The following is a 23,896-nucleotide window of genomic DNA, read 5'->3' on the forward strand; positions in this document are numbered from 1 at the left end:
TATCAGTAACCCCCACAGCTTTCCCCCTGATCTTGCAGAATCTTACTAGCTGTTCTGTCTGGAGACAATACACATCTCTTTAACCTGTGTTGAATGCTCCCTCCACCCACATTATCTGTACCTTTAAGACCTGGCTGGCTGTAGAGATTTGCATTCTAATTAGTATTCTGTAACTTGATTTCTGTGTCTCTGTGCACTGTTGGAGAACAGATTTTCACTCCATCTGACGAAGGGGCAGCGCTCCGAAAGCTTATGGTATTTGCTACCAAATAAACCTGTTGGACTTTAACCTGGTGTTGTGAGACTTCTAACTCTGCTGGAGGGAGCAGGGGTGTATGTTTGTGATGTAAAGATTCCCTGTACAAGAACATGGGCGAGCTCAGTAGTTGCAATAACTATTGAGTCATCTCTCTGCTGAGCGTTGTGGCTTTTGCCCATGTTGCCCTTGTCAGACTGAGGATCCTGACCGAACACATCTACCCCGAATCCCAGTGTGGTGTCAGAACTGGAAAACCTGCCCTTGACATGATTATCTTAGACCAGCAGCTGCAACAGAAGTGTTGTGATTGCTTTATTTGGGAGGAAGTTTCACCTTTTATGTGAGAGGAATGTTACCCATGTTCCCTCCTAACTGGGCTAAATCTGATTTTTATGTTGCATTCTTGACTTTCCCAACCAAGGTGTGCACACCATGTTTAAACGTTAATTGTCTGAGGACCGGAGCGGTTTATCAAAGGACGTACTGCAGGGTGGAATTTGAGTTTTTTTTGGAGGTTGGGAAGTGACTGGGTTCAGGCCCTGATTTGATGTTTCCCTTGCACACTCTTACAGGAGCTGATACTGGATGCAGAGGATACTTGGATTCAACTGGAGGGCCTGTCAGAAATGACCGAGTACACACTGACACTGCAGTCTGCACATGGCACCATGAGAAGTACACCAGAACACGCTTCATTTACAACAGGTATGAGTGAAGTGAATGTGCAAATGTATGAGTGCTCTCCTAAGTACAGGAATCCATCTGACACAAAGATGTATCTAATACAAATCTATTAAATAACAACTCACTAAAGTAAGCTCCACTGCTCCTCTGATCTTTTCACCTTCTGCCTCATCTTCTAACATGCTCCCTCAAATCTTCCTCTTGCGGCAGAGATGTTAATATAAAAACAGAAATTAGGAGCAGCAGGAGGCCATTCGGCCCTTCGAGCCCACACAATCATTTATTTTGATCATGGCTGATCATCCGACTCAATAGAAAGACCCGCCTTCCCCAATGTCCTTTGATCTCCTTCTCCCCAAATGCTATGTCTAACTTCTTCTTGTAAACGTTCAATCATTTGGCCTCAACTGCTTTCCGTGGTCGTGAATTCAGCAAGCTGACCACTCTCTGGGTGAAGAAATTTCTCCTCATCTCTGTCCTAAAAGGTTTACCCTATATCCTTAGGTTGTGACCCCTGGTTCTGGAAATCCCACCATCAGGGACATCCTTCATTCATCCACTTTATCTCGGTGTCCTCATGCAGCAGTCGCTGAAAGTAAGCACGCAGGTACAGCAGGCAGTAAAGAAGGCAAATGGTATGCTGGCCTTCATAGCGAGAGGATTTGAGTAGAGGGATAGGGATGTTTTGCTGCAATTGTTCAGGGCTTTGGTTGAGGCCACATCTGGAGTAGCAGGTGCAGTTTTGGTGTCCTTATCTGAGGAAGGATGTCCTTGCGATAGAGGGTGTACAGCGAAGGTTTACCAGGCTGATTCCTGGGATGGCAGGTCTGTCATATGAGGAGAAACTACGTCAGTTAGGATTATATTCACTGGAGTTTAGAAGAGTGAGAGGGGTCTGATTGAAACTTATAAAATTCTAACAGCGTCAGACAGGTGGGGGAGTCCAGAACTAGGGGTTATTGTTTGAGGATAAGGGGTAAACCTTTTAAAACTGAGGTGAAGAGAAATTTCACCCAGGAGTGGTGAGTGTGTGGAATTCACTATCACAGAAAGTAGTTGAGGCCAAAATGTCTGATTTCAAGAAGGAATTAAATAGGGGTGGCACAGTGGTTTGCATTGCTGCCTCACAGCGCCAGGGATTCGGGTTCGATTCCCAGCTTGGGTCACTGTCTGTGCGGAGTCTGCACATTCTCCCTGTGTCTGCGTGGGTTTCCTGGGGGTGCTTTGGTTCCCGCCTGATTGCATCATAATTACCTCTCCCCCAGTTGTAAACTATGCCCTGCCGCATGGCCCTCTCCCTCTCCATTGCAATAACAAAAGACACCGAATTGTGGTCACTATCTCCAAAGTGCTCTCCCCCAACCAAATCTAACACTTGGCCCGGTTCATTTCCCATTACCAAATCCAATGTGGCCCCACCTCTTGTCGGCTGATCCACATATTGTGTCAGGAACCCCTCCTGCACACACTGCACAAAAACTGCCCCATCCGAACTATTCGACCTATAAAGGCTCCAATCAATATTTGGAAAGTTAAAATCCCCCATGACAACTACCCTGTGACCTCCATACCTATCCATAATCTGCTTAGCAATTTCTTGCTCCACATCTCTATTACTATTTGGGGGCCTATAGTAAACTCCTAACAACGTGACCGCTCCTTTCCTATTCCTAACCTCAGCCCATATTACCTCTGTAGCAGATTCCCTTCGAAATGCCTTTCCGCAGCCGTTACACTCTCCTTGATTAACAGTCCCACTCCTCCACCTCTTTTACCAGCTACCCTACACTTAGTGAAACATCTATACCCCGGAACTTCCAACAACCATTCCTGTCCTTGTTCTACCCATGTCTCCGTAATGGCCACAACATCGTAGTCCCAAGTGCCAATCCACGCCCCAAGTTCACCTACCTTATTTCGGATGCTCCTTGCATTGAAGTAGACACACTTCAACCCACCTTCTTGTCTGCTGGTACCCACCTTTGACCATGATACCCTTCCCAGTACCTCACTACACTCACTGATCTCCGGACTACAACTCCTTTTCCCATCCCCCTGACAAATTAGTTTAAACCTCCCCGAAGAGCTGTAGCAAATTTCCCTCCCAGGATATTGGTGCCCCTCTGGTTCAGGTGCACCCCGTCCGGTTGGTACAGGTCCCACCTTCTCCGGAAAGTGTTCCAATTATCCACATAGCTGAAACCCTCCCTCCTACACCATCCCTGCACGGTAGCACAGTGGTTAGCACTGCTGCTTCACAGCTCCAGGGTCCCGGGTTCGATTCCCGGCTCGGTCACTGTCTGTGTGGAGTTTGCACATTCTCCTCGTGTCTGCGTGGGTTTCCTCCGGGTGCTCCGGTTTCCTCCCACAGTCCAAAGATGTGCGGGTTAGGTTGATTGGCCAGGTTAAAAATTGCCCCTTAGAGTCCTAGGATGCGAAGGTTAGAGGGTAAAATATGTGGGGGTAGGGCCTGGGTGGGATTGTGGTCGGTGCAGACTCGATGGGCCGAATGGCCTCCTTCTGCACTGTAGGGTTTCTATGAAATGTGTTTAACTGCACTCTCTCCCTGTTCCTCAACTCGCTAGCACGTGGCACTGGCAACATACCAGAGATGACAACATGGTTTGTCCTGGCTCTCAGCTTCCACCCTAGCTCCCTGAATTCCTGTTTTAAATCCTCGTCCCCTCTCTTACCTATGTCTTTGGTGCCGACGTGCACCACGACTTGTGACTGTTCCCCCTCCCCCTTTAGAATCCTGAAGACACGGTCGGAGATGTCACGGACCCTGGCATCCGGGAGGCAACATACCATCCGTGAGTCTCTCTTGTTGCCACAGAACCTCCTATCTATCCCTCTAACAAACGAGTCCCCAATAACTATAGCTCTACCGCTCTCCCCCTTTCCCTTCTGAGCCACAGGGACGGACTCAGCGCTGGCGATCTGGTCACTGCGGCTTACCACTGGTAGGTCGCCCCCCTTACCTGTATCCAAAGTGGAATACTTGTTGTTAAGGGGAACGACGACAGGGTGCTTCTGGAGATAGTGACCACAATTCAGTGTCTTTTGTTATTGCACCGACTGCTTCCTCCCAGCCCCTCTCACTGTCACCCATCTATTTTCATTCCCTGGAGCAACTATATCCCTGAAGCTTGTGTCTATGGCCCTCTCTGCCTCCCTGATGACCCTAAGCTCATCCAACTCCAGCTCCGGCTCCCTAACGCGGTCTTGGAGGAGCTGCAGATGGGTGCACCTCCCACAGGTGTAATCAGGTTCCCTCCCATTGTTCAAAGATGTGCAGGTTAGGTGAATTGGCTATGCTAAATTCTCCCCCAGTGTACCCGAACAAGTGTTGGATTGTGGCGACGAGGGGATTTTCACAGTAACTTCATTGCAGTGTGAACGTAAGCCTACTTGTGACTAATAAATAAACTTTAATACAGTTCTTGGGGCTAAAGGGATCAGGGATATGGGAGGAAGGGGGATCAAGATAATGAATTCGATGATCAGCCATGATCAGATGAATGCCGGAGCAGGCTCAAAGGGCCGAATGGCCTACTCCTGCTTCTAGTTTCTATGTTGTCTGGGATGGAAAGTTTCAGCTATGTGGAGAGACTGGATAGGCTGGGTTTGTTTTCCCTGGAGCAGAGGTGGCTGAGGGGGGATCTGATAGAGGTATACAAAATTATGAGGTATAGATAGGATAGATCATAAGAAACTTTCCCCCGTGTCTAAGAGGGCATAGGTTTAAGGTGAGGAGGAAGTAGTTTAGGGGGGATCTGAGGAAAAGTTTTTTCATCCAGAGGAAGGTGGGAATGCAATGACTGAGAGGGTGACGGAGGTAGGTACTCTCATTTCAGAAGCATCTGGACAAGCACTTAATTCTCTAAGGCATAGTAGCTATGGACCAAGTGCTGGTAAACGGGATTAGTATAGATTGATATTGAATAGACATGGTGGGCCGAGAGGCCTGATTCTGTGGTGTATGACTCTATGGGTGGGATTTTCCGGCCGCGCTCACACAAAAACCAGAAAATCCCGAGTGAGGTCAACAGGCCTTTGCCTGCTCCACCCCCAGCCCGCTACGGTTCCCGTGGCAGATGGTACAGGAAAATTCACCCTTATGACTCTAATTCACAATTTGTGTTGTCACTGGATCAGTTAAAAACAATAATATCTGCTTTCCTGGACAGTACGAGGTATGCAAAAGAAACCTCGGAGGAGTAAATCTCTCAATTAAATTCCTCCTTGGACCTTATGGCTGAGATTGAGAATTTCATTGACAACTGAGAGTGCGGCAATATAAACTCGAGAGTTAGTGAAGGCGGCATGACTAAAACAGACTACAACCAGGGATTCTTTTAGTAAAGAGTTTGATGGGGTAGGCTCAAAGGTGGCACGCAGTATCATTGTTCTGTCGGTGACAGCAACCTGTACTGACATCAGTTTGGGCTTGTTTAAAGATGTGCTGACAGAACATCTTTTACCAAATACAATAAATGTCAGAAATACACGACAGGTCAGGCAGCATCCTTGGAGAGAGAAACAGAGTTTCAGCTGATCAATTTTAATCGGAACTTTCATTGGTTCACTCTAATCAGCTCAGATTTCTCCTGATGCTCAATCACTCTGCCCTTAATTATCACTTTTAATTGTATCCGATAACTTCCCCCACAACAGAAGTTGGACTAACAGGTTAAGAACTCCAGGTTTCTCTCTCTAACTTTCCTTAAATAATGGAGTTTCATTTGCCACTTTCCACTCTAAAAGGACAATTCTTGAACCCAGAACATTCTGGAAAAGGTGTGGCTCAGGTAACTGCAATTTCCTCACCTACTTCCTTTCACAACTCTGGCAGGGGTTGGATAGGTTAGACAGCAGATGCCATCAGATCCTGGAGATTTTAACTATAATGAACCCTGCCAATGTCAACTTGATGATTACCCTCTATGACATGGGTCTTTTCCCCGCTCGGTTCTAACCAATTAGATCTGCCAGTGCCCCTGAGGGACAGACTCCTCTCTTTCCATCATTACAAAGGTGGTTCCTCTGTTGGTGTTACCCCAGGGCGGCACGGTAGCACAGTGGTTAGCACTGCTACTTCACAGCTCCAGGGACCTGGGTTCGATTCTCGGCTTGGGTCACTGTCTGTGTGGAGTTCGCACATTCTCCTCGTGTCTGTGTGGGTTTCCTCCGGGTGCTCCGGTTTCCTCCCACAGTCCAAAGATGTGTGGGTAGATTGATTGGCCATGCTAAAATTGCCCCTTAGTGTCCTGGGATGCGTGGATTAGCGGGTAAAATATGTAGGGATTTGGGGGTAGGGCCTGGGTGGGATGTGGTCGGTGCAGGCTCGATGGGCCAAATGGCCTCTTTCTGTACTGTAGGGTTTCTATTCTATTCTACTCTATTCTGTTACATGGGGTCATTTCGATGCTGGTTCATATTAAGCGGCATTGTTTTGGCCAGAGACAATGCCCATTTATCCAGGCTGGAAATTGGCATGGCTATACACTGGCTCGTCTACATCTGTGTCTGGAATAAAGCAATTATTATTATTCAATGGCCTCCGCCATTCTCAACAATCCCAAAACTCCAGGGGAGGATTCGCTGTCTTTGGCCAGGGAGGATGTGGAAGACGAGAGGCAGATTTGAGAATTGAATTGATGAATAAGAATGTACGAGTTGTTAGGATACCTATTTTTGTTGACTCATTCCTTGTTTATTTCAATGCTCCCCGTTGCGGTCAGTAGAATAAGTCATTTCAAAGTCCCTCACTGTTGCTATTGCTCCTTGAGGATGAGAAGCTGAATAATGAGTTGATTTCCATGAGAATTTGTCTTTTCCAGTTGTCCTGATTCATTTTTCTCATTGTAGAAGGCAGCCTTTATCCATACCCTTGGGATTGCACTCAGCACCTACTTAATGGGGACATCGTCAGTGGCATCTACACTATCTACATCAATGCAGAGCCACAGCAAAGCCTGCAAGTCTTCTGTGACATGACTACTGATGGTGGAGGCTGGACTGTGAGTAAGACTTCACACATTCTTCCTGTACTAATTGTACAATGACGTAGTGACAAGTCAAGGTCTAGACATCTCACATTCCCTTTTGCGAGAGTCTCACTTTGGTGAGGTGAAGGCTTGAGTCAATCTGCATTCTCACTGAATCCACATCTATCAAGTTTCATGTTTGTCACATTTCAGCTGAGGAAACCTCGCTGAACAACCACGCCTCAGAACACTGAATACTGCCCAGGGAGGGATTAGGAGGACACAAGGGAAGTCAGTGATAAGGAGTGTCAAGGCACAAGTTCACATCGAATATTAAACATCTGTAGATTGAGGATGGAAGTGAAAACCATAGAGTGTGTGCAGGGCAGCATACCGAGATCCAGACAAATTAAGTGCCCATGAGCCTGGCATTCAGCAATATGAGAATTTTATGAGTACTGAGGGCGAATTAGAACATAGAACATAGAACATTACAGCGCAGAACAGGCCCTTCGGCCCACGATGTTGCACCGACCAGTTAAAAAAAAAAACTGTGACCCTCCAACCTAAACCAATTTCTTTTCGTCCATGAACCTATCTACGGATCTCTTAAACGCCCCCAAACTAGGCGCATTTACTACTGATGCTGGCAGGGCATTCCAATCCCTCACCACCCTCTGGGTAAAGAACCTACCCCTGACATCGGTTCTATAACTACCCCCCCTCAATTTAAAGCCATGCCCCCTCGTGCTGGATTTCTCCATCAGAGGAAAAAGGCTATCACTATCCACCCTATCTAAACCTCTAATCATCTTATATGTTTCAATAAGATCCCCTCTTAGCCGCCGCCTTTCCAGCGAAAACAATCCCAAATCCCTCAGCCTCTCCTCATAGGATCTCCCCTCCATACCAGGCAACATCCTGGTAAACCTCCTCTGCACCCTCTCCAAAGCCTCCACATCCTTCCTGTAATGTGGGGACCAGAACTGCACACAGTACTCCAAGTGCGGCCGCACCAGAGTTGTGTACAGTTGCAACATAACGCTACGACTCCTAAATTCAATCCCCCTACCAATAAACGCCAAGACACCATATGCCTTCTTAACAACCTTATCTACTTGATTCCCAACTTTCAGGGATCTATGCACACATACACCTAGATCCCTCTGCTCCTCCACACTATTCAAAGTCCTCCCGTTAGCCCTATACTCAACACATCTGTTATTCCTACCAAAGTGAATTACCTCACACTTCTCCGCATTAAACTCCATCCGCCACCTCTCGGCCCAACTTTGCAACCTGTCTAAGTCTTCCTGCAAACTACGACACCCTTCCTCACTGTCTACCACACCACCGACTTTGGTGTCATCAGCAAATTTGCTAATCCACCCAACTATACCCTCATCCAGATCATTAATAAATATTACAAACAGCAGTGGCCCCAAAACAGATCCCTGAGGTACACCACTTGTAACCGCACTCCATGATGAATATTTACTATCAACCACCACCCTCTGTTTCCTATCCGCTAGCCAATTCCTGATCCAATTTCCTAGATCACCCCCAATCCCATACATCTGCATTTTCTGCAGAAGCCTACCATGGTGAACCTTATCAAACGCCTTACTAAAATCCATATATACCACGTCCACTGCCTTGCCCCCATCCACCTCCTTGGTCACTTTCTCAAAAAACTCAATAAGGTTAGTAAGGCACGACCTACCTGCCACAAAACCATGCTGACTATCACCTATCAATTCATTACTCTCCAAATAACTATAAATCCTATCCCTTATAATTTTTTCCAACATCTTGCCGACAACAGAAGTGAGACTCACCGGTCTATAATTCCCGGGGAAGTCTCTGTTCCCCTTCTTAAACAATGGGACAACATTCGCTAACCTCCAATCTTCTGGTACTATACCAGAGGCCAACGACGACCTGAAGATCAGAGCCAGAGGCTCTGCAATCACTTCTCTTGCCTCCCAGAGAATCCTTGGATAAATCCCATCCGGACCAGGGGATTTATCTATTAGGTACGGAAAATGTGCAGAAAGGTTAAGTGAGCAATTCTGGCAGGAGAAATACTCAGGGCTGAGATTAGGAAAGCAGTAAACAATCTGCACCAAAGTACGAATCAGCCAGTTGAATTAATCTTGATATGGTCCCTTGATTCAGTGTGAACAGCAGATGGTGATCCAACATGGGGTTAGATAGAGAGTAAAACTGTCCCCATCAAACACTCCCAGGACATGTACAACAGGGGTTAGATGCAGAGTAAAGCTCCATCTACACTCTCCTCATCAAACGATCCCAGGATAGGTACAGCACGGGGTTAGATACAGAGTAAAGCTCCCTCTACACTTCCTCCATCAAACACTCCAAGGACAGCCACAGGTATCCTGGAATCTTCTCAAGTTTGAAGATATAAGCAGAATGCCAGAGATGATGAAGGTATTTTGCTAAGTTTGAGGGTACAGCTTTAGCCCTGCCTTTCTTCGATACAGGTGTTCCAGAGACGGCAGGATGGACTGATAGACTTTGCAAGGAAATGGGTTGATTATCGAGTGGGCTTTGGAAACCTGGAGGATGAATTCTGGCTGGGTACGTACAAGATCATATTCCAAATCTTAGCAAATCTTAGCAATGTTTTCATCAGCTCTGTGGTTTAAATAAACGTCTTAATTGATTGTACTATTGATGTTTAGGGAGATTGTTTCAGCCTTTCAACAATGGCTTTATCAGTTAATATCCCACATTTAATTTCCTCAATCATCACATCTATCATTGTTCAGTTGAGGGGTCAATTGTTCATTAATGGTGGCTTCTCTACCCGCAATGCTCTATTCTATAGAAACTGCTCTATTCATTGAATCCTGTAATTTTACTCCCAGATGTTGCCTGGAGGAATGTCTGACAGATTCATAGAACCATAGAATCCCCACAGTGCAGAAAAGGCCATTTGGCCCATCGAGTCTCACTGACCCTTCAAAAGAGCATTTCCACCCAGGTCCTTCCCTCTATCCCATCCGTGTAACCCCACACATTTGCCATGAACACTAAGGGGCAACTTACATAGAAACATACAGCAGGAGAAGGCCAGTTGGCCCTTTGAGCCTGCTCCGCCATTCATTACGATCATGGCTGAATGGCCAACTTAAAAGCATAATCTTGCTTTCTCCCCATAACTTTTGATTCCATTCGCCCCAATCGCTGCGTCCAGCCGTCTCTTGAATACAAACAATGTTTTGGCATCAACTACTTCCACAGGCTCACCATTCTCTGGGTGAACAAATGTCTCCTCAACTCCGTCCTCAATGGTCTAACCTGTATGCTCAGACTGTGACCCTTGGTTCTGGACTCCCCCACCATCGGGAACATCCTTCCTGCATCTATCCTGCCTAGTCCCGTTAGAATTTTATAAGTCTCTATGAGATGCCACCCCCCCCAATTCATCTGAACTCCAGCGAAAACAATCCCTAACCTAGTCAATCTCTCCTCATACGTCAGTCCCGCCATCCCCGGAATCAGCCTGGTAAACCTTTGCTGCACTCCTTTGAGAGCAAGGACATCCTTCCTCAGAAAAGGAGACCAAAACTGCACACAATACTCTAGGTGTGGCCTCACCAAGGCCCTGTATAATTGTAACAACACATCCCTGCTCCTGTACTCGAAACCTCTCGCAATGAAGGCCAACATACCATTTGCCTTCTTTACTGCCTGCTGCATCTGCATGCTTACCTTCAATGACTGGACACCCAGGTCCTGCTGCACACTCCCCTCTCCCAATTTGCAGCCATTCAGGTAATAATCTGCCTTCTTGTTTTTACTTCCAAAGTGAATAACCTCACATTTACCAAATTAAACTGCATCTGCCATTGATTTGCCCACTCACCCAACCCGTCCAGATCATACTGAAGGATCTCTGCATCCTCGTCACAGTTCACCCTCCACCCAACTTGGTCTCATATGCAAACTTTGAGATGTTACATTTTGTTCCCTCATCCAAATCATTAATATACATTGTGAATAGCGAGGGTCCCAGCACCGATCCCTGTGGCACCCCACTAGTTACTGCCTGCCAGATTGAAAAGCACCCATTAATTCCTGCTCTTTGTTTCCTGTCTGCCAACCAGTTTTCAATCTATCTCAATACAATTCCCCAATCCCATGTGCTTTAATCTTGCACGATAATCTCTTATGCAGGACTTTGTCAAATGCTTGCTGAAAGTCCAAATATACCACATCGATTGTAAAGGCTGATGATCCTGCAATACGACACTCTGGACATACAGTGTGGCCTCTGTAACAGTCTTACCCACTTGTGCCTGACCACTGATCAGATCAGAAATATCTAGCCGTAAATAGTGCTTTTAGAAGGACATCTTACCCAGGCCCACTCCACTGCCAACCAATCCCCGTGGCCTCACGCATTTACCTCACTAATGCCCTTAATCTACAAATCTTTGCACAGTAAGGGGCAATTCAGCATAGCTAATCCACTTAACCCACACTTAACCCATCTTTGGACTGCAGGAGAAAATCGGAGCACCCAGAGGAAACCCACATAAACAGCGGGAGAACTTGCAAACGCCACACAGATATGTAGCCAAGGCCAGAATTGAACCCAGGTCTCTGACGCTGTAAGGCAGCAGTGTTAACCACTGTGCCACCATGCCACCCCATCTGATTAAACTTTTATTTCCTTTTTCAGAGTATAGAGAAGGAAAGGAAAACTCAATCACGAAACTACAATCACTCACCTGACTTAACATTTAGAATTAATTTCAATGCAAAACTCTCTGCCAGTCCCAGTGCTATCGGCGCCATGTCCACATCATCAATACACTGTCACCATGTCACACACTGACTGTGAACACACTGTTACTCTGTCTGACACTCACTGTGAACACACTGTTACTGTGTGTCTCACACACTGTGAACACACTGTTACTATGTCTCACATTCACTGTGAACACACCGTTGCTGTGGCTCACATTCACTGTGAAGACACTGTTACTGTGCCTCACACTCACTGTGAACACACTGTTACTGTGTCTCACACTCTTTGTGAATCCACTTTTGCCTCGGTTTTCACAGAGGAGAAGGACCTGGGTGGATGTACTGTGGGCTTGTGGTGGACTGAAAAGATTGAGTATGTGGACTTTAACAAAGAGGTTGTGCTGGAATCTTTGAATGGCATCAAGATAGATAAGTCGCTGGGTCCGGATGGGATGTACCCCAGGTTACTGTGGGAGATGAGGTAAGAGATTGCAGAGGCTCTGGCGATGATCTTTGCGTCGTCGATGGAGACGAGAGAGGTGCCGGAGGATTGGAGGATTGCGGATGTGGTTCCTATTTTCAAGAAGGGGAATAGGGATAGCCCAGGAAATTACCGACCGGTGAGTCTAACCTCAGTGGTTGGTAAGCTGATGGAGAAGATCCTGAGGGACAAGAGTTATGAGCATTTAGAGAGGTTTAGTATGCTCAAGAATACTCAGCATGGCTTTGTCAAAGGCAGATCATGCCTTACGAGCCTGATGGAGTTCTTCAAAAATATGACTAAACACATTGACGAAGGGAAAGCGGTAGATGTGGTTTATATGGATTTTAGCAAGGCGTTCGATAAGGTCCCCCATGCAAGGCTTCTAGAAAAGGTGAGAGGGCATGGGATCCAAGGGGCTGCTGCCCTGTGGATCCAGAACTGGCTTGCCCAAAGGAGGCAGAGAGTGTGTATAGATGGGTCTTTTTCTAAATGGAGGTTGGTCACCAGTGGTGTGCTCCAGGGATCTGTTCTGGGACCCTTGCTGTTTGTCATTTTCATAAATGACCTGGATGAGGAAGTGGAGGGATGGGTTGGTAAGTTTGCCGACGACATGAAGGTTGGTGGGGTTGTGGATAGTCTGGAGGGATGTCAGAAGTTACAGAGGGACATAGATAGGATGCAAGACTGGGCGGAGAAGTGGCAGATGGACTTCAACCCAGATAAATGCGTAGTGGTCCATTTTGGCAGGTCAAATGGGATGAAGGAGTACAATATAAAGGGAAAGACTCTTAGTACTGTAGAGGATCAGAAGGACCTTGGGGTCCGGGTCCATAGGACTCTAAAATTGGCCCCGCAGGTGGAGGAGGTGGTTAAGAAGACGTATGGTGTGCTGGCCTTTATCAATCGAGGGATTGAGTTTAGGAGTCCGGGGATAATGATGCAGATATATAAGACCCTCGTCAGACCCCACTTGGAGTACTGTGCTCAGTTCTGGTCGCCTCATTACAGGAAGGATGTGGAAAAGATTGAAAGGGTGCAGAGGTGATTTACAAGGATGTTGCCTGGGTTGAGTGGGATGCCTGATGAGGATAGGCTGAGGTAGCTCGGTCTTTTCTCCTTGGAGAGACGTAGGATGAGAGGAGACCTAATAGAGATATATAAGATGTTGAGAGGCATAGATCGGGTGGACTCTCAGAGGCTTTTTCCCAGGGTGGAAATGGCTGCTACGAGAGGACACAGGTTTAAGGTGCTGGGGTGTAGGTACAGGGGAAATGTTAGGGGGAGGTTTTTCACACAGAGGGTGGTGGGCGAGTGGAATCGGCTGCCGTCAGTGGTGGTGGAGGCAAACTCAATCGAGACTCCTGGATGAGTACATGGGACTTAATAGGATGGAGGTTTATAGGTAGGCCCAGAAGGTAGGGATATGTTCGGCACAACTTGTGGGGCCGAAGGGCCTGTTTTGTGCTGTAGTTTTCTATGTTCACTGTGTCTTACACTCACTGTGAATACACTGTTACACTCTCTCACACTCACAGTGAACACACTATTACTGTGCCTCACTCTCACTGTGAAGACACTGTTACTGTGGCTCACACTCACTGTGAACACACTGTTAATCTCTCTCACACTCACTGTGAACACACGGTTACTGAGTCTCACACTCACTCTGAACACACTGTAACTGAGTCTCACACTCACTGTGAACACACTGTTACTGTGTCTCACACTCACTGTGAACACATGGTTACTGAGGCTCACACTCACTGTGAACACCGTTACTGAGTCTATCACTCACTGTGTGAACACACTGTTACTGTGCCTCACACTCACTGTGAACACACTGTTACTGTGCCTCACACTCACTGTGAACACACTGTTACTGTGCCTCACACTCACTGTGAACACACTGTTACTGTGCCTCACACTCACTGTGAACACATGGTTACTGAGGCTCACACTCACTGTGAACACACTGTTACTGTGCCTCACACTCACTGTGAACACACTGTTACTGTGTCTCACACTCACTGTGAACACACTGTTACTGAGGCTCACACTCACTCTGAACACACTGTAACTGAGTCTCACACTCACTGTGAACACACTGTTACTGTGTCTCACACTCACTGTGAACACATGGTTACTGAGGCTCACACTCACTGTGAACACCGTTACTGAGTCTATCACTCACTGTGTGAACACACTGTTACTGTGCCTCACACTCACTGTGAACACACTGTTACTGTGCCTCACACTCACTGTGAACACACTGTTACTGTGCCTCACACTCACTGTGAACACACTGTTACTGTGCCTCACACTCACTGTGAACACACTGTTACTGTGTCTCACACTCACTGTGAACACACTGTTACTGAGGCTCACACTCACTCTGAACACACTGTAACTGAGTCTCACACTCACTGTGAACACACTGTTACTGTGTCTCACACTCACTGTGAACACATGGTTACTGAGGCTCACACTCACTGTGAACACCGTTACTGAGTCTATCACTCACTGTGTGAACACACTGTTACTGTGCCTCACACTCACTGTGAACACACTGTTACTGTGCCTCACACTCACTGTGAACACACTGTTACTGTGTCTTCCGCTCACTGTGAGCACACTGTTACAGTGTCTCACACTCACTCTGAACACACTGTTAATCTGTCTCACACTCACTCTGTAAACACACGGTTACTGTGGCTCACACTCACTGTGAACACACTGTTACTGTGTCTCACACTCACTCTGAACACACTGTTAATCTGTCTCACAATCACTCTGTAAACACACGGTTACTGTGGCTCACACTGGCTGTCAACACACGGTTACTGTGGCTCACACACTGTGAACACACTGTTACAGTGTCTCACACTCACTGTGAACACACTGTTAATCTGTCTAACTGTGTAAACCCACAGTTACTGTATCTCACACTCATTGTGAACTCACTATTACGAAGTCTCACTCTCATAGTGAATGCACTCGTACCGTGTCTCACACTCACTGTGAACGCACTGTTACAGTGTCTCACAATCACTGTGAACATTGTTACTGTGTCTCACACTCACTGTGAGCCCACTGTTACTGTGGCTCACACTCTGTAGACGCACTGTTACTGTGCCTCACACACAGTGAATACACTGTTACTGTGCCTCACACTCACAGTGAATACACTGTTACTGTGTCTCACACTCACTCGGTGAACACACTGTTACTGTATCTAACACTCACTGTGAGCACATTGTTACTGTGTCTCACACTCATTTTGAAGACACTCTTACTGTGTCTCACACTCACTGTGAACAAACTGTTACTGTGAACTCACACTCACTGTGAACAAACTGTTACTGTGAACTCACACTAACTGTGAATGCACTGTTACTATGTCTCACATCCGGAACGCAGTGTTACTGTGCCTCACACTCATTGTGAATGCAATGTTACTCCGTCTCACACTCACTGTGAACACACTGTTACTGCGAATCACACTCAATGAATGCACTGTTACTGTGGCTAACATTACCATGAACACACTGTTACAGTGCCTCACACTTACTGTGAACACACTGTTACAGTGCCTCACACTCACTGTGAACACACTGTTACAGTGCCTCACACTTACTGTGAACACACTGTTACTGTGCCTCACACTCACTGTGAACACACTGTTACAGTGCCTCACACTTACTATGAACACACTGTTAATCTGTCTCACACTCACTGTGAACACACTGTTAATCTGTCTCACACTCACTGTGAATACACTGTTACAGTGCCTCACACTTACTATGAACACACTGTTAATCTGTCTCACACTCACTGTGAACACACTGTTAATCTGTCTCACACTCACTGTGAACACACTGTTAATCTGTCTCACACTCACTGTGAACACACTGTTACTGTGTCTCACACTCACTGTGAACACACTGTTATTGTGTCTCACACTCACTGTGAACACACTGTTACTGTGTCTCACACTCACCGTGAACACACTGTTACTGTGTCTCTCACTCACTCTCAACACACTGTTAATGTGTCTCTCACTCACTGTGAACACACTGTTAAGCTGTCTCACACTCACTCTGTAAACACACGGTTACTGTGGCTCGCACTGACTGTGAACACACTGTTACTGTGTCTCACACTCACTGTGAACACACTGTTACTGTGTCTCTCACTCACTGTGAACACACTGTTACTGTGTCTCACACTCACCCTGAACACACTGTTACTGTGTCTCTCACTCACTGTGAACACACTGTTACTGTGCCTCACACTCACTGTGAACACACTGTTACTGTGTCTTCCGCTCACTGTGAGCACACTGTTACAGTGTCTCACACTCACTCTGAACACACTGTTAATCTGTCTCACACTCACTCTGTAAACACACGGTTACTGTGGCTCACACTCACTCTGAACACACTGTTACTGTGTCTCACACTCACTGTGAACACACTGTTAATCTGTCTCACAATCACTCTGTAAACACACGGTTACTGTGGCTCACACTGGCTGTCAACACACGGTTACTGTGGCTCACACACTGTGAACACACTGTTACAGTGTCTCACACTCACTGTGAACACACTGTTAATCTGTCTAACTGTGTAAACCCACGGTTACTGTATCTCACACTCATTGTGAACTCACTATTACGAAGTCTCACTCTCATAGTGAATGCACTCGTACCGTGTCTCACACTCACTGTGAACGCACTGTTACAGTGTCTCACAATCACTGTGAACATTGTTACTGTGTCTCACACTCACTGTGAGCCCACTGTTACTGTAGCTCACACTCTGTAGACGCACTGTTACTGTGCCTCACACACAGTGAATACACTGTTACTGTGCCTCACACTCACAGTGAATACACTGTTACTGTGTCTCACACTCACTCGGTGAACACACTGTTACTGTATCTAACACTCACTGTGAGCACATTGTTACTGTGTCTCACACTCATTTTGAAGACACTCTTACTGTGTCTCACACTCACTGTGAACAAACTGTTACTGTGAACTCACACTCACTGTGAACAAACTGTTACTGTGAACTCACACTAACTGTGAATGCACTGTTACTATGTCTCACATCCGGAACGCAGTGTTACTGTGCCTCACACTCATTGTGAATGCAATGTTACTCCGTCTCACACTCACTGTGAACACACTGTTACTGCGAATCACACTCAATGAATGCACTGTTACTGTGGCTAACATTACCATGAACACACTGTTACAGTGCCTCACACTTACTGTGAACACAGTGTTACAGTGCCTCACACTCACTGTGAACACACTGTTACAGTGCCTCACACTTACTATGAACACACTGTTAATCTGTCTCACACTCACTGTGAACACACTGTTAATCTGTCTCACACTCACTGTGAATACACTGTTACAGTGCCTCACACTTACTATGAACACACTGTTAATCTGTCTCACACTCACTGTGAACACACTGTTAATCTGTCTCACACTCACTGTGAACACACTGTTAATCTGTCTCACACTCACTGTGAACACACTGTTACTGTGTCTCACACTCACTGTGAACACACTGTTATTGTGTCTCACACTCACTGTGAACACACTGTTACTGAGTCTCACACTCACTGTGAACACACTGTTACTGTGTCTCACACTCACTGTGAACACACTGTTACTGTGTCTCACACTCACCGTGAACACACTGTTACTATGTCTCTCACTCACTCTCAACACACTGTTAATGTGTCTCTCACTCACTGTGAACACACTGTTAAGCTGTCTCACACTCACTCTGTAAACACACGGTTACTGTGGCTCGCACTGACTGTGAACACACTGTTACTGTGTCTCACACTCACTGTGAACACACTGTTACTGTGTCTCTCACTCACTGTGAACACACTGTTACTGTGTATCATACTCACTCTGTGAACATGCTGTGAATGTATCTCACACTCACAATGTAAACACATTGTTACTGTGTCTCACACTCACTGTGAACACACTGTTAATCTGTCTCACACTCACTGTGAACACACTGTTACTGTGGCTCACACTCACTGTGAACACACTGTTACTGTGTCTCACACTCACTATGAACACACTGTTATTGTGAACACACACTGACTATGAATGCACTGTTACTGTGTCTCACACTCATCCAGAATGCAGTGTGACTGTGTCTCACACTCACTCTGAACACACTGTTACTGGTTCTCACACTCACTCTGAATGCAATGTTACTCCGTCTCACACTCACTGTGAACACACTGTTACTGCGAATCACTCTCACTGAATGCACTGTTACTGTGGCTCACACTACCATGAACACACTGTTACAGTGCCTTACACTCACTGTGAACACACTGTTACTGTGTCTCACTTACTGTGAACACACTGTTAATCTGTCGAACCCTGTCAACACACGGTTACTGTGTCTCACACTCACTGTGAACGCACTGTTACAGTGTCTCACAATCACTGTGAACATTGTTACTGTGTCTCACGCTCACTGTGAGCACACTGTTTCTGTGTCTCACACTCAGTATGAACACACTTTACTGTGTCTCACACTCTGTGAACACACTGTTACTGTGCCTCACACTTACTGTGAACACACTGTTGCTGTGTCTCACACTCACTGTGAGCACACTGTTACTTTGTCTCACTTACTGTGAACACACTGTTAATCTGTCGAACCCTGTAAACACAGTTACTGTGTCTCACACTCACTGTGAACACACTGTTAATCTGTCAAACTGTGTAAACCCACGGTTACTGTGTCTCACACACATTGTGAACTCACTATTACTAAGTCTCTCTCTCATTGTGAATGCACTGTTACTTTGTCTCACATTCACTGTGAGCACACTGTTTCTGTGGCTCACACTCAGTATGAACACACTGTTAGTGTCTCACGCTCACTGTGAGCACACTGTTTCTGTGGCTCACACTCAGTATGAACACACTGTTACTGTGTCTCACACTCTGTAAACCCACTGTACTGTGCCTCACACTCACTGTGAATACACTGTTACTGTGTCTCATACTCATTGTGAATACACTGTTACTGAGTCTCACGCTCACTCTGAACACACTGTAACTGTGGCTCACACTACGGTGAACACACTGTTCCAGTGCCTCACACTCACTTTAAACACACTGTTACTGTGTCTCTCACTCACTCAGTGAACACACTGTTACTGTGAACTCACACTGACTGTGAATGCACTGTTACTGTGAACTCACACTCACTGTGAACACACTGTTACTATGTCTCACACTCACTGTGAATACACTGTTACTGTGGCTCACACTCACTGTGAACACACTGTTACTGTGTCTCACACTCACTCTGAACACACTTTTACTGTGCCTCACACTCTGTGAACACACTGTTAGTCTGCCTCACGCTCACTGTGAACACACTGTTCCTGCGACTCACACTCACTGAATGCACTGTTACTCTGGCTCACACTACCATGAACACACTGTTACAGTGCCTCACACTCACTGTGAACACACTTACTGTGTCTCACTTACTGTGAACACACTGTTAATCTGTCGAACCCTGTAAATGCATGGTTACTGTGTGTCTCACTCACTGTGAACACACTGTTAATCTGTCTAACTGTGTAAACCCACGGTTACTGTGTCTCACACTCATTGAGAACTCACACTATTACTGTGTGTCACACTCACTGTGACCACACCATAACTGTGTCACACACTCGCTGTGAACACACTGTTACTGTGTCTCACACTCACTGTGTGAACACACTGTTACTGTGTCTCACACTCACTGTGAACACACTGTTACTATGTCTCACACTCACTGTGAATACACTGTTACTGTGGCTCACACTCACTGTGAACACACTGTTACTGTGTCTCACACTCACTCTGAACACACTTTTACTGTGCCTCACACTCTGTGAACACACTGTTAGTCTGCCTCACGCTCACTGTGAACACACTGTTCCTGCGACTCACACTCACTGAATGCACTGTTACTCTGGCTCACACTACCATGAACACACTGTTACAGTGCCTCACACTCACTGTGAACACACTTACTGTGTCTCACTTACTGTGAACACACTGTTAATCTGTCGAACCCTGTAAATGCATGGTTACTGTGTGTCTCACTCACTGTGAACACACTGTTAATCTGTCTAACTGTGTAAACCCACGGTTACTGTGTCTCACACTCATTGAGAACTCACACTATTACTGTGTGTCACACTCACTGTGACCACACCATAACTGTGTCACACACTCGCTGTGAACACACTGTTACTGTGTCTCACACTCACTGTGTGAACACACTGTGACTGTGTCTCACACTCACTGTGTGAACACACTTTTTCTGTGTCTCACACTCTGCAAAAATGGAAACAAGATGCAGGAAGGGCCATTCGGCCCTTCGAGCCTACACACCATTCATTTTGATCATGACTGATCATCAAGTTCAATATTCTGATTCCCCCTGCCCCCCCTCATCCCTTGATCTATTTAGCCTCAAGAGCTATACTAATTTCCTCTCGAAACCAGCGACAGCTACATTCACCACCTTCTGGGTTTCTCCTCGCCTCAGTTGTAAAAGGTTTACCCATAATGCTCAAACTATAATCCCTAGTTCTGGACTCCCCAGCATTGGGAACATTCTTTCTGAATCTACCCTGTCTCGCCCTGTTAGGATTTTATAAGTTTCTATGAGATCCCCTCTCACTCTTCTAAACTCCAGTGAATATAATCCTAAATGACTTAGTCACTCCTCATATGACAGACCTGCCATCCCAGGAATCAGCCTGGTAAACCTTCGCTGTACTCCCTCTCCAGCAAGGACATCCTTTCTCAGATAAGGACACCAAAGCTGCACATTATACTCCAGGTGTGGTCTCACCAAAGGCCTATACAATTGCAGCAGAGCATCTCTATCCCTATACTTCTTATGTCCCCTTATGTTCTTATACTCAAATCCTCTCATTTTGAAGGCCAACATACCTTATTATTGCCTGCTATACCTGCGCGCTTACTTTCAGCAACTGATGCACAAGGAGAGCAATGTCTCACTGACTATCCACCTCTCTCAATTTACACCCGTTCAAGTAATAATCTGTCTTCCTATTATATTCCTAATTCCACAACTTCGATGTTGTGGCCATTTCGGAGACATGGATAGAGCAGGGACAGGAATGGTTGTTGCAGGTTCCGGGGTTTAGATGTTTCAGTAAGATCAGGGAAGGTGGTAAAAGAGGGGGAGGTGTGGCATTGTTAGTCAAGGACAGTATTATGGTGGCAGAAAGGACGTTTGATGAGGACTCGTCTACTGAGGTAGAATGGGCTGAGGTTAGAAACAGGAAAGGAGAGGTCACCCTGTTGGGAGTTTTCTATAGGTCTCCAAAAAGTTCCAGAGATGTAGAGGAAAGGATTGCAAAGATGATTCTGGACAGGAGCAAAAGTAACAGGGTAGTTGTTATGGGGGACTTTAACTTTACAAATATTGACTGGAAACGCTATAGTTCGAGTACTTTAGATGGGTCAGTTTTTGTCCAATGTGTGCAGGAGGGTTTCCTGACACAGTATGTAGATAGGCCAACAAGAGGTGAGGCCACATTGGATTTGGTACTGGGTAATGAACCAGGCCAGGTGTTAGATTTGGAGGTAGGTGAGCACTTTGGTGATAGTGACCACAATTTGATTACGTTTACTTTAGCGATGGAAAGGGATAGGTATATACTGCAGGGCAAGTGTTATAGCTGGGGGAAAGGAAATTATGATGCGATTAGGCGAGATTTAGGATGCATAGGATGGGGAAGAAATCTGCAGAGGATGGGCACAATTGAAATGTGGAGCTTGTTCAAGGAACAGCTACTGCGTGTCCTTGATAAGTATGTACCTGTCAGGCAGGGAGGAAGTGGTCGAGCGAGGGAACTGTGGTTTACTAAAGAAGTTGAATCTCTTGTGAAGACGAAGGAGGAGACTTATGTAAAGATGAGACATGAAGGCGTGGTCCCCTTGTTCAAGAAGTGGAGTAGAGACAACCCTGGTAATTATAGACCAGTGAGCCTTACTTCTGTTGTGGGCAAAGTTTTGGAAAGGATTATAAGAGATAGGGTTTATAATCATCTAGAAAGGAACAATTTGATTAGGGATAGTCAATACAGTTTTGTGAAACGTAGGTCGTGCCTCACAAAACTTATTGAGTTCTTTGAGAAGGTGACCAAAGAGGTGGATGAGGGTAAAGCAGTTGATGTGGTGCAGATGGATTTCAGTAAAGTGTTTGATAAGGTTCCCCATGGTAAGCTATTGCAGCTATTACAAGTTAGCCAGGAAGGACCTGAAGAGAGAGCTAAGAAGAGCCAGGAGGGGACATGAGAAGTCTTTGGCAGTTAGGATCAAGGAAAACCCTAAAGCTTTCTATAGGTATGTCAGGAATAAAAGAATGACTCGGGTAAGATTAGGGCCAGTCAAGAACAGTAGTGGGAAGTTGTGCGTGGAGTCCAAAGAGATAGGAGAGGCGCTAAATAAATATTTTTCATCAGTATTCACACAGGAAAAAGACAATGTTGTCTAAGAGAATACTGAGATACAGGCTATTAGACTAGACAGGATTGAGGTTCATAAGGAGGAGGTGTTAGCAATTCTGGAAAGTGTGAAAATAGATAAGGCCCCTGGGCCAGATGGGATTTATCCTAGGATTCTCTGGGAGGCTAGGGAGGAGATTGCAGAGAAATCATAGAAATCATAGAAACCCTACAGTGCAGAAGGAGGCCATTCGGCCCATCGAGTCTGCAGCGACCACAATCCCACCCAGGCCCTACCCCCACATATTTTACCCGCTAATCTCTAACCTACACATCTCAGGACTCTAAGGGGCAATTTTTAACCTGGCCAATTAATTTAACCGGCACATCTTTGGACTGTGGGAGGAAACCGGAGCACCCGGAGGAAACCCACGCAGACACGAGGAGAATGTGCAAACTCCACACAGACAGTGACCCAAGCCAGGAATCGAACCCAGGTCCCTGGAGCTGTGAAGCAGCAGTGCTAACCACTGTGCTACCGTGCCGCCCCAATGGCCTTTGGCTTTGATCTTTATGTTGTCATTGTCTACAGGAATCGTGCCAGAAGACTGGAGGATAGCAAATGTTGTCCCTCAAGAAGGGGAGTAGAGACAACCCTGGTAATTATAGACCAGGGAGCCTTACTTCTGTTGTGGGCAAAGTTTTGGAAAGGATTATAAGAGATAGGATTTATAATCATCTAGAAAGGAACAATTTGATTAGGGATAGTCAATACGGTTTTGTGAAGGGTAGGTCGTGCCTCACAAAACTTATTGAGTTCTTTGAGAAGGTGACCAAAGAGGTGGATGAGGGTAAAGCAGTTGATGTGGTGTATATGGATTTCAGTAAAGTGTTTGATAAGGTTCCCCATGGTAGGCTCTTGCAGAAAATACAGAGACATGGGATTGAGGGTGATTTTGCGGTTTTGATCAGAAATTGGCTGGCTGTAAGAAGACAGAGGGTGGTGGTTGATGGGAAATGTTCATTCTGGAGTTCAGTTACTAGTGGTATACTGCAAGGATCTGTTTTGGGGCCACTGCTGTTTGTCATTTTTATAAATGACCTGGATGAGGGCGTAGAAGGATGGGTTAGTAAATTTGCAGATGACACTAAAGT

The 23,896-nt window shown here is 46.0% G+C and overlaps 1 protein-coding gene across 1 annotated transcript in view; it reads left to right on the forward strand.

Moving 5' to 3' along the window:
* Positions 1-23,896, forward strand: part of LOC144497123 (tenascin-R-like) — a 291,741-nt gene that overhangs the window by 239,714 nt on the left and 28,131 nt on the right. The window contains exons 12-14 of the mRNA XM_078217919.1: positions 832-964; positions 6,815-6,966; positions 9,441-9,537. Coding sequence (XP_078074045.1) covers positions 832-964; positions 6,815-6,966; positions 9,441-9,537 — 382 coding nt within the window. The remainder of the gene's footprint in view (positions 1-831; positions 965-6,814; positions 6,967-9,440; positions 9,538-23,896) is intronic.

This window comes from Mustelus asterias, chromosome 8 (genome assembly GCF_964213995.1).
Source record: "Mustelus asterias chromosome 8, sMusAst1.hap1.1, whole genome shotgun sequence".
NCBI classification, from domain to species: Eukaryota; Metazoa; Chordata; class Chondrichthyes; order Carcharhiniformes; family Triakidae; genus Mustelus; species Mustelus asterias.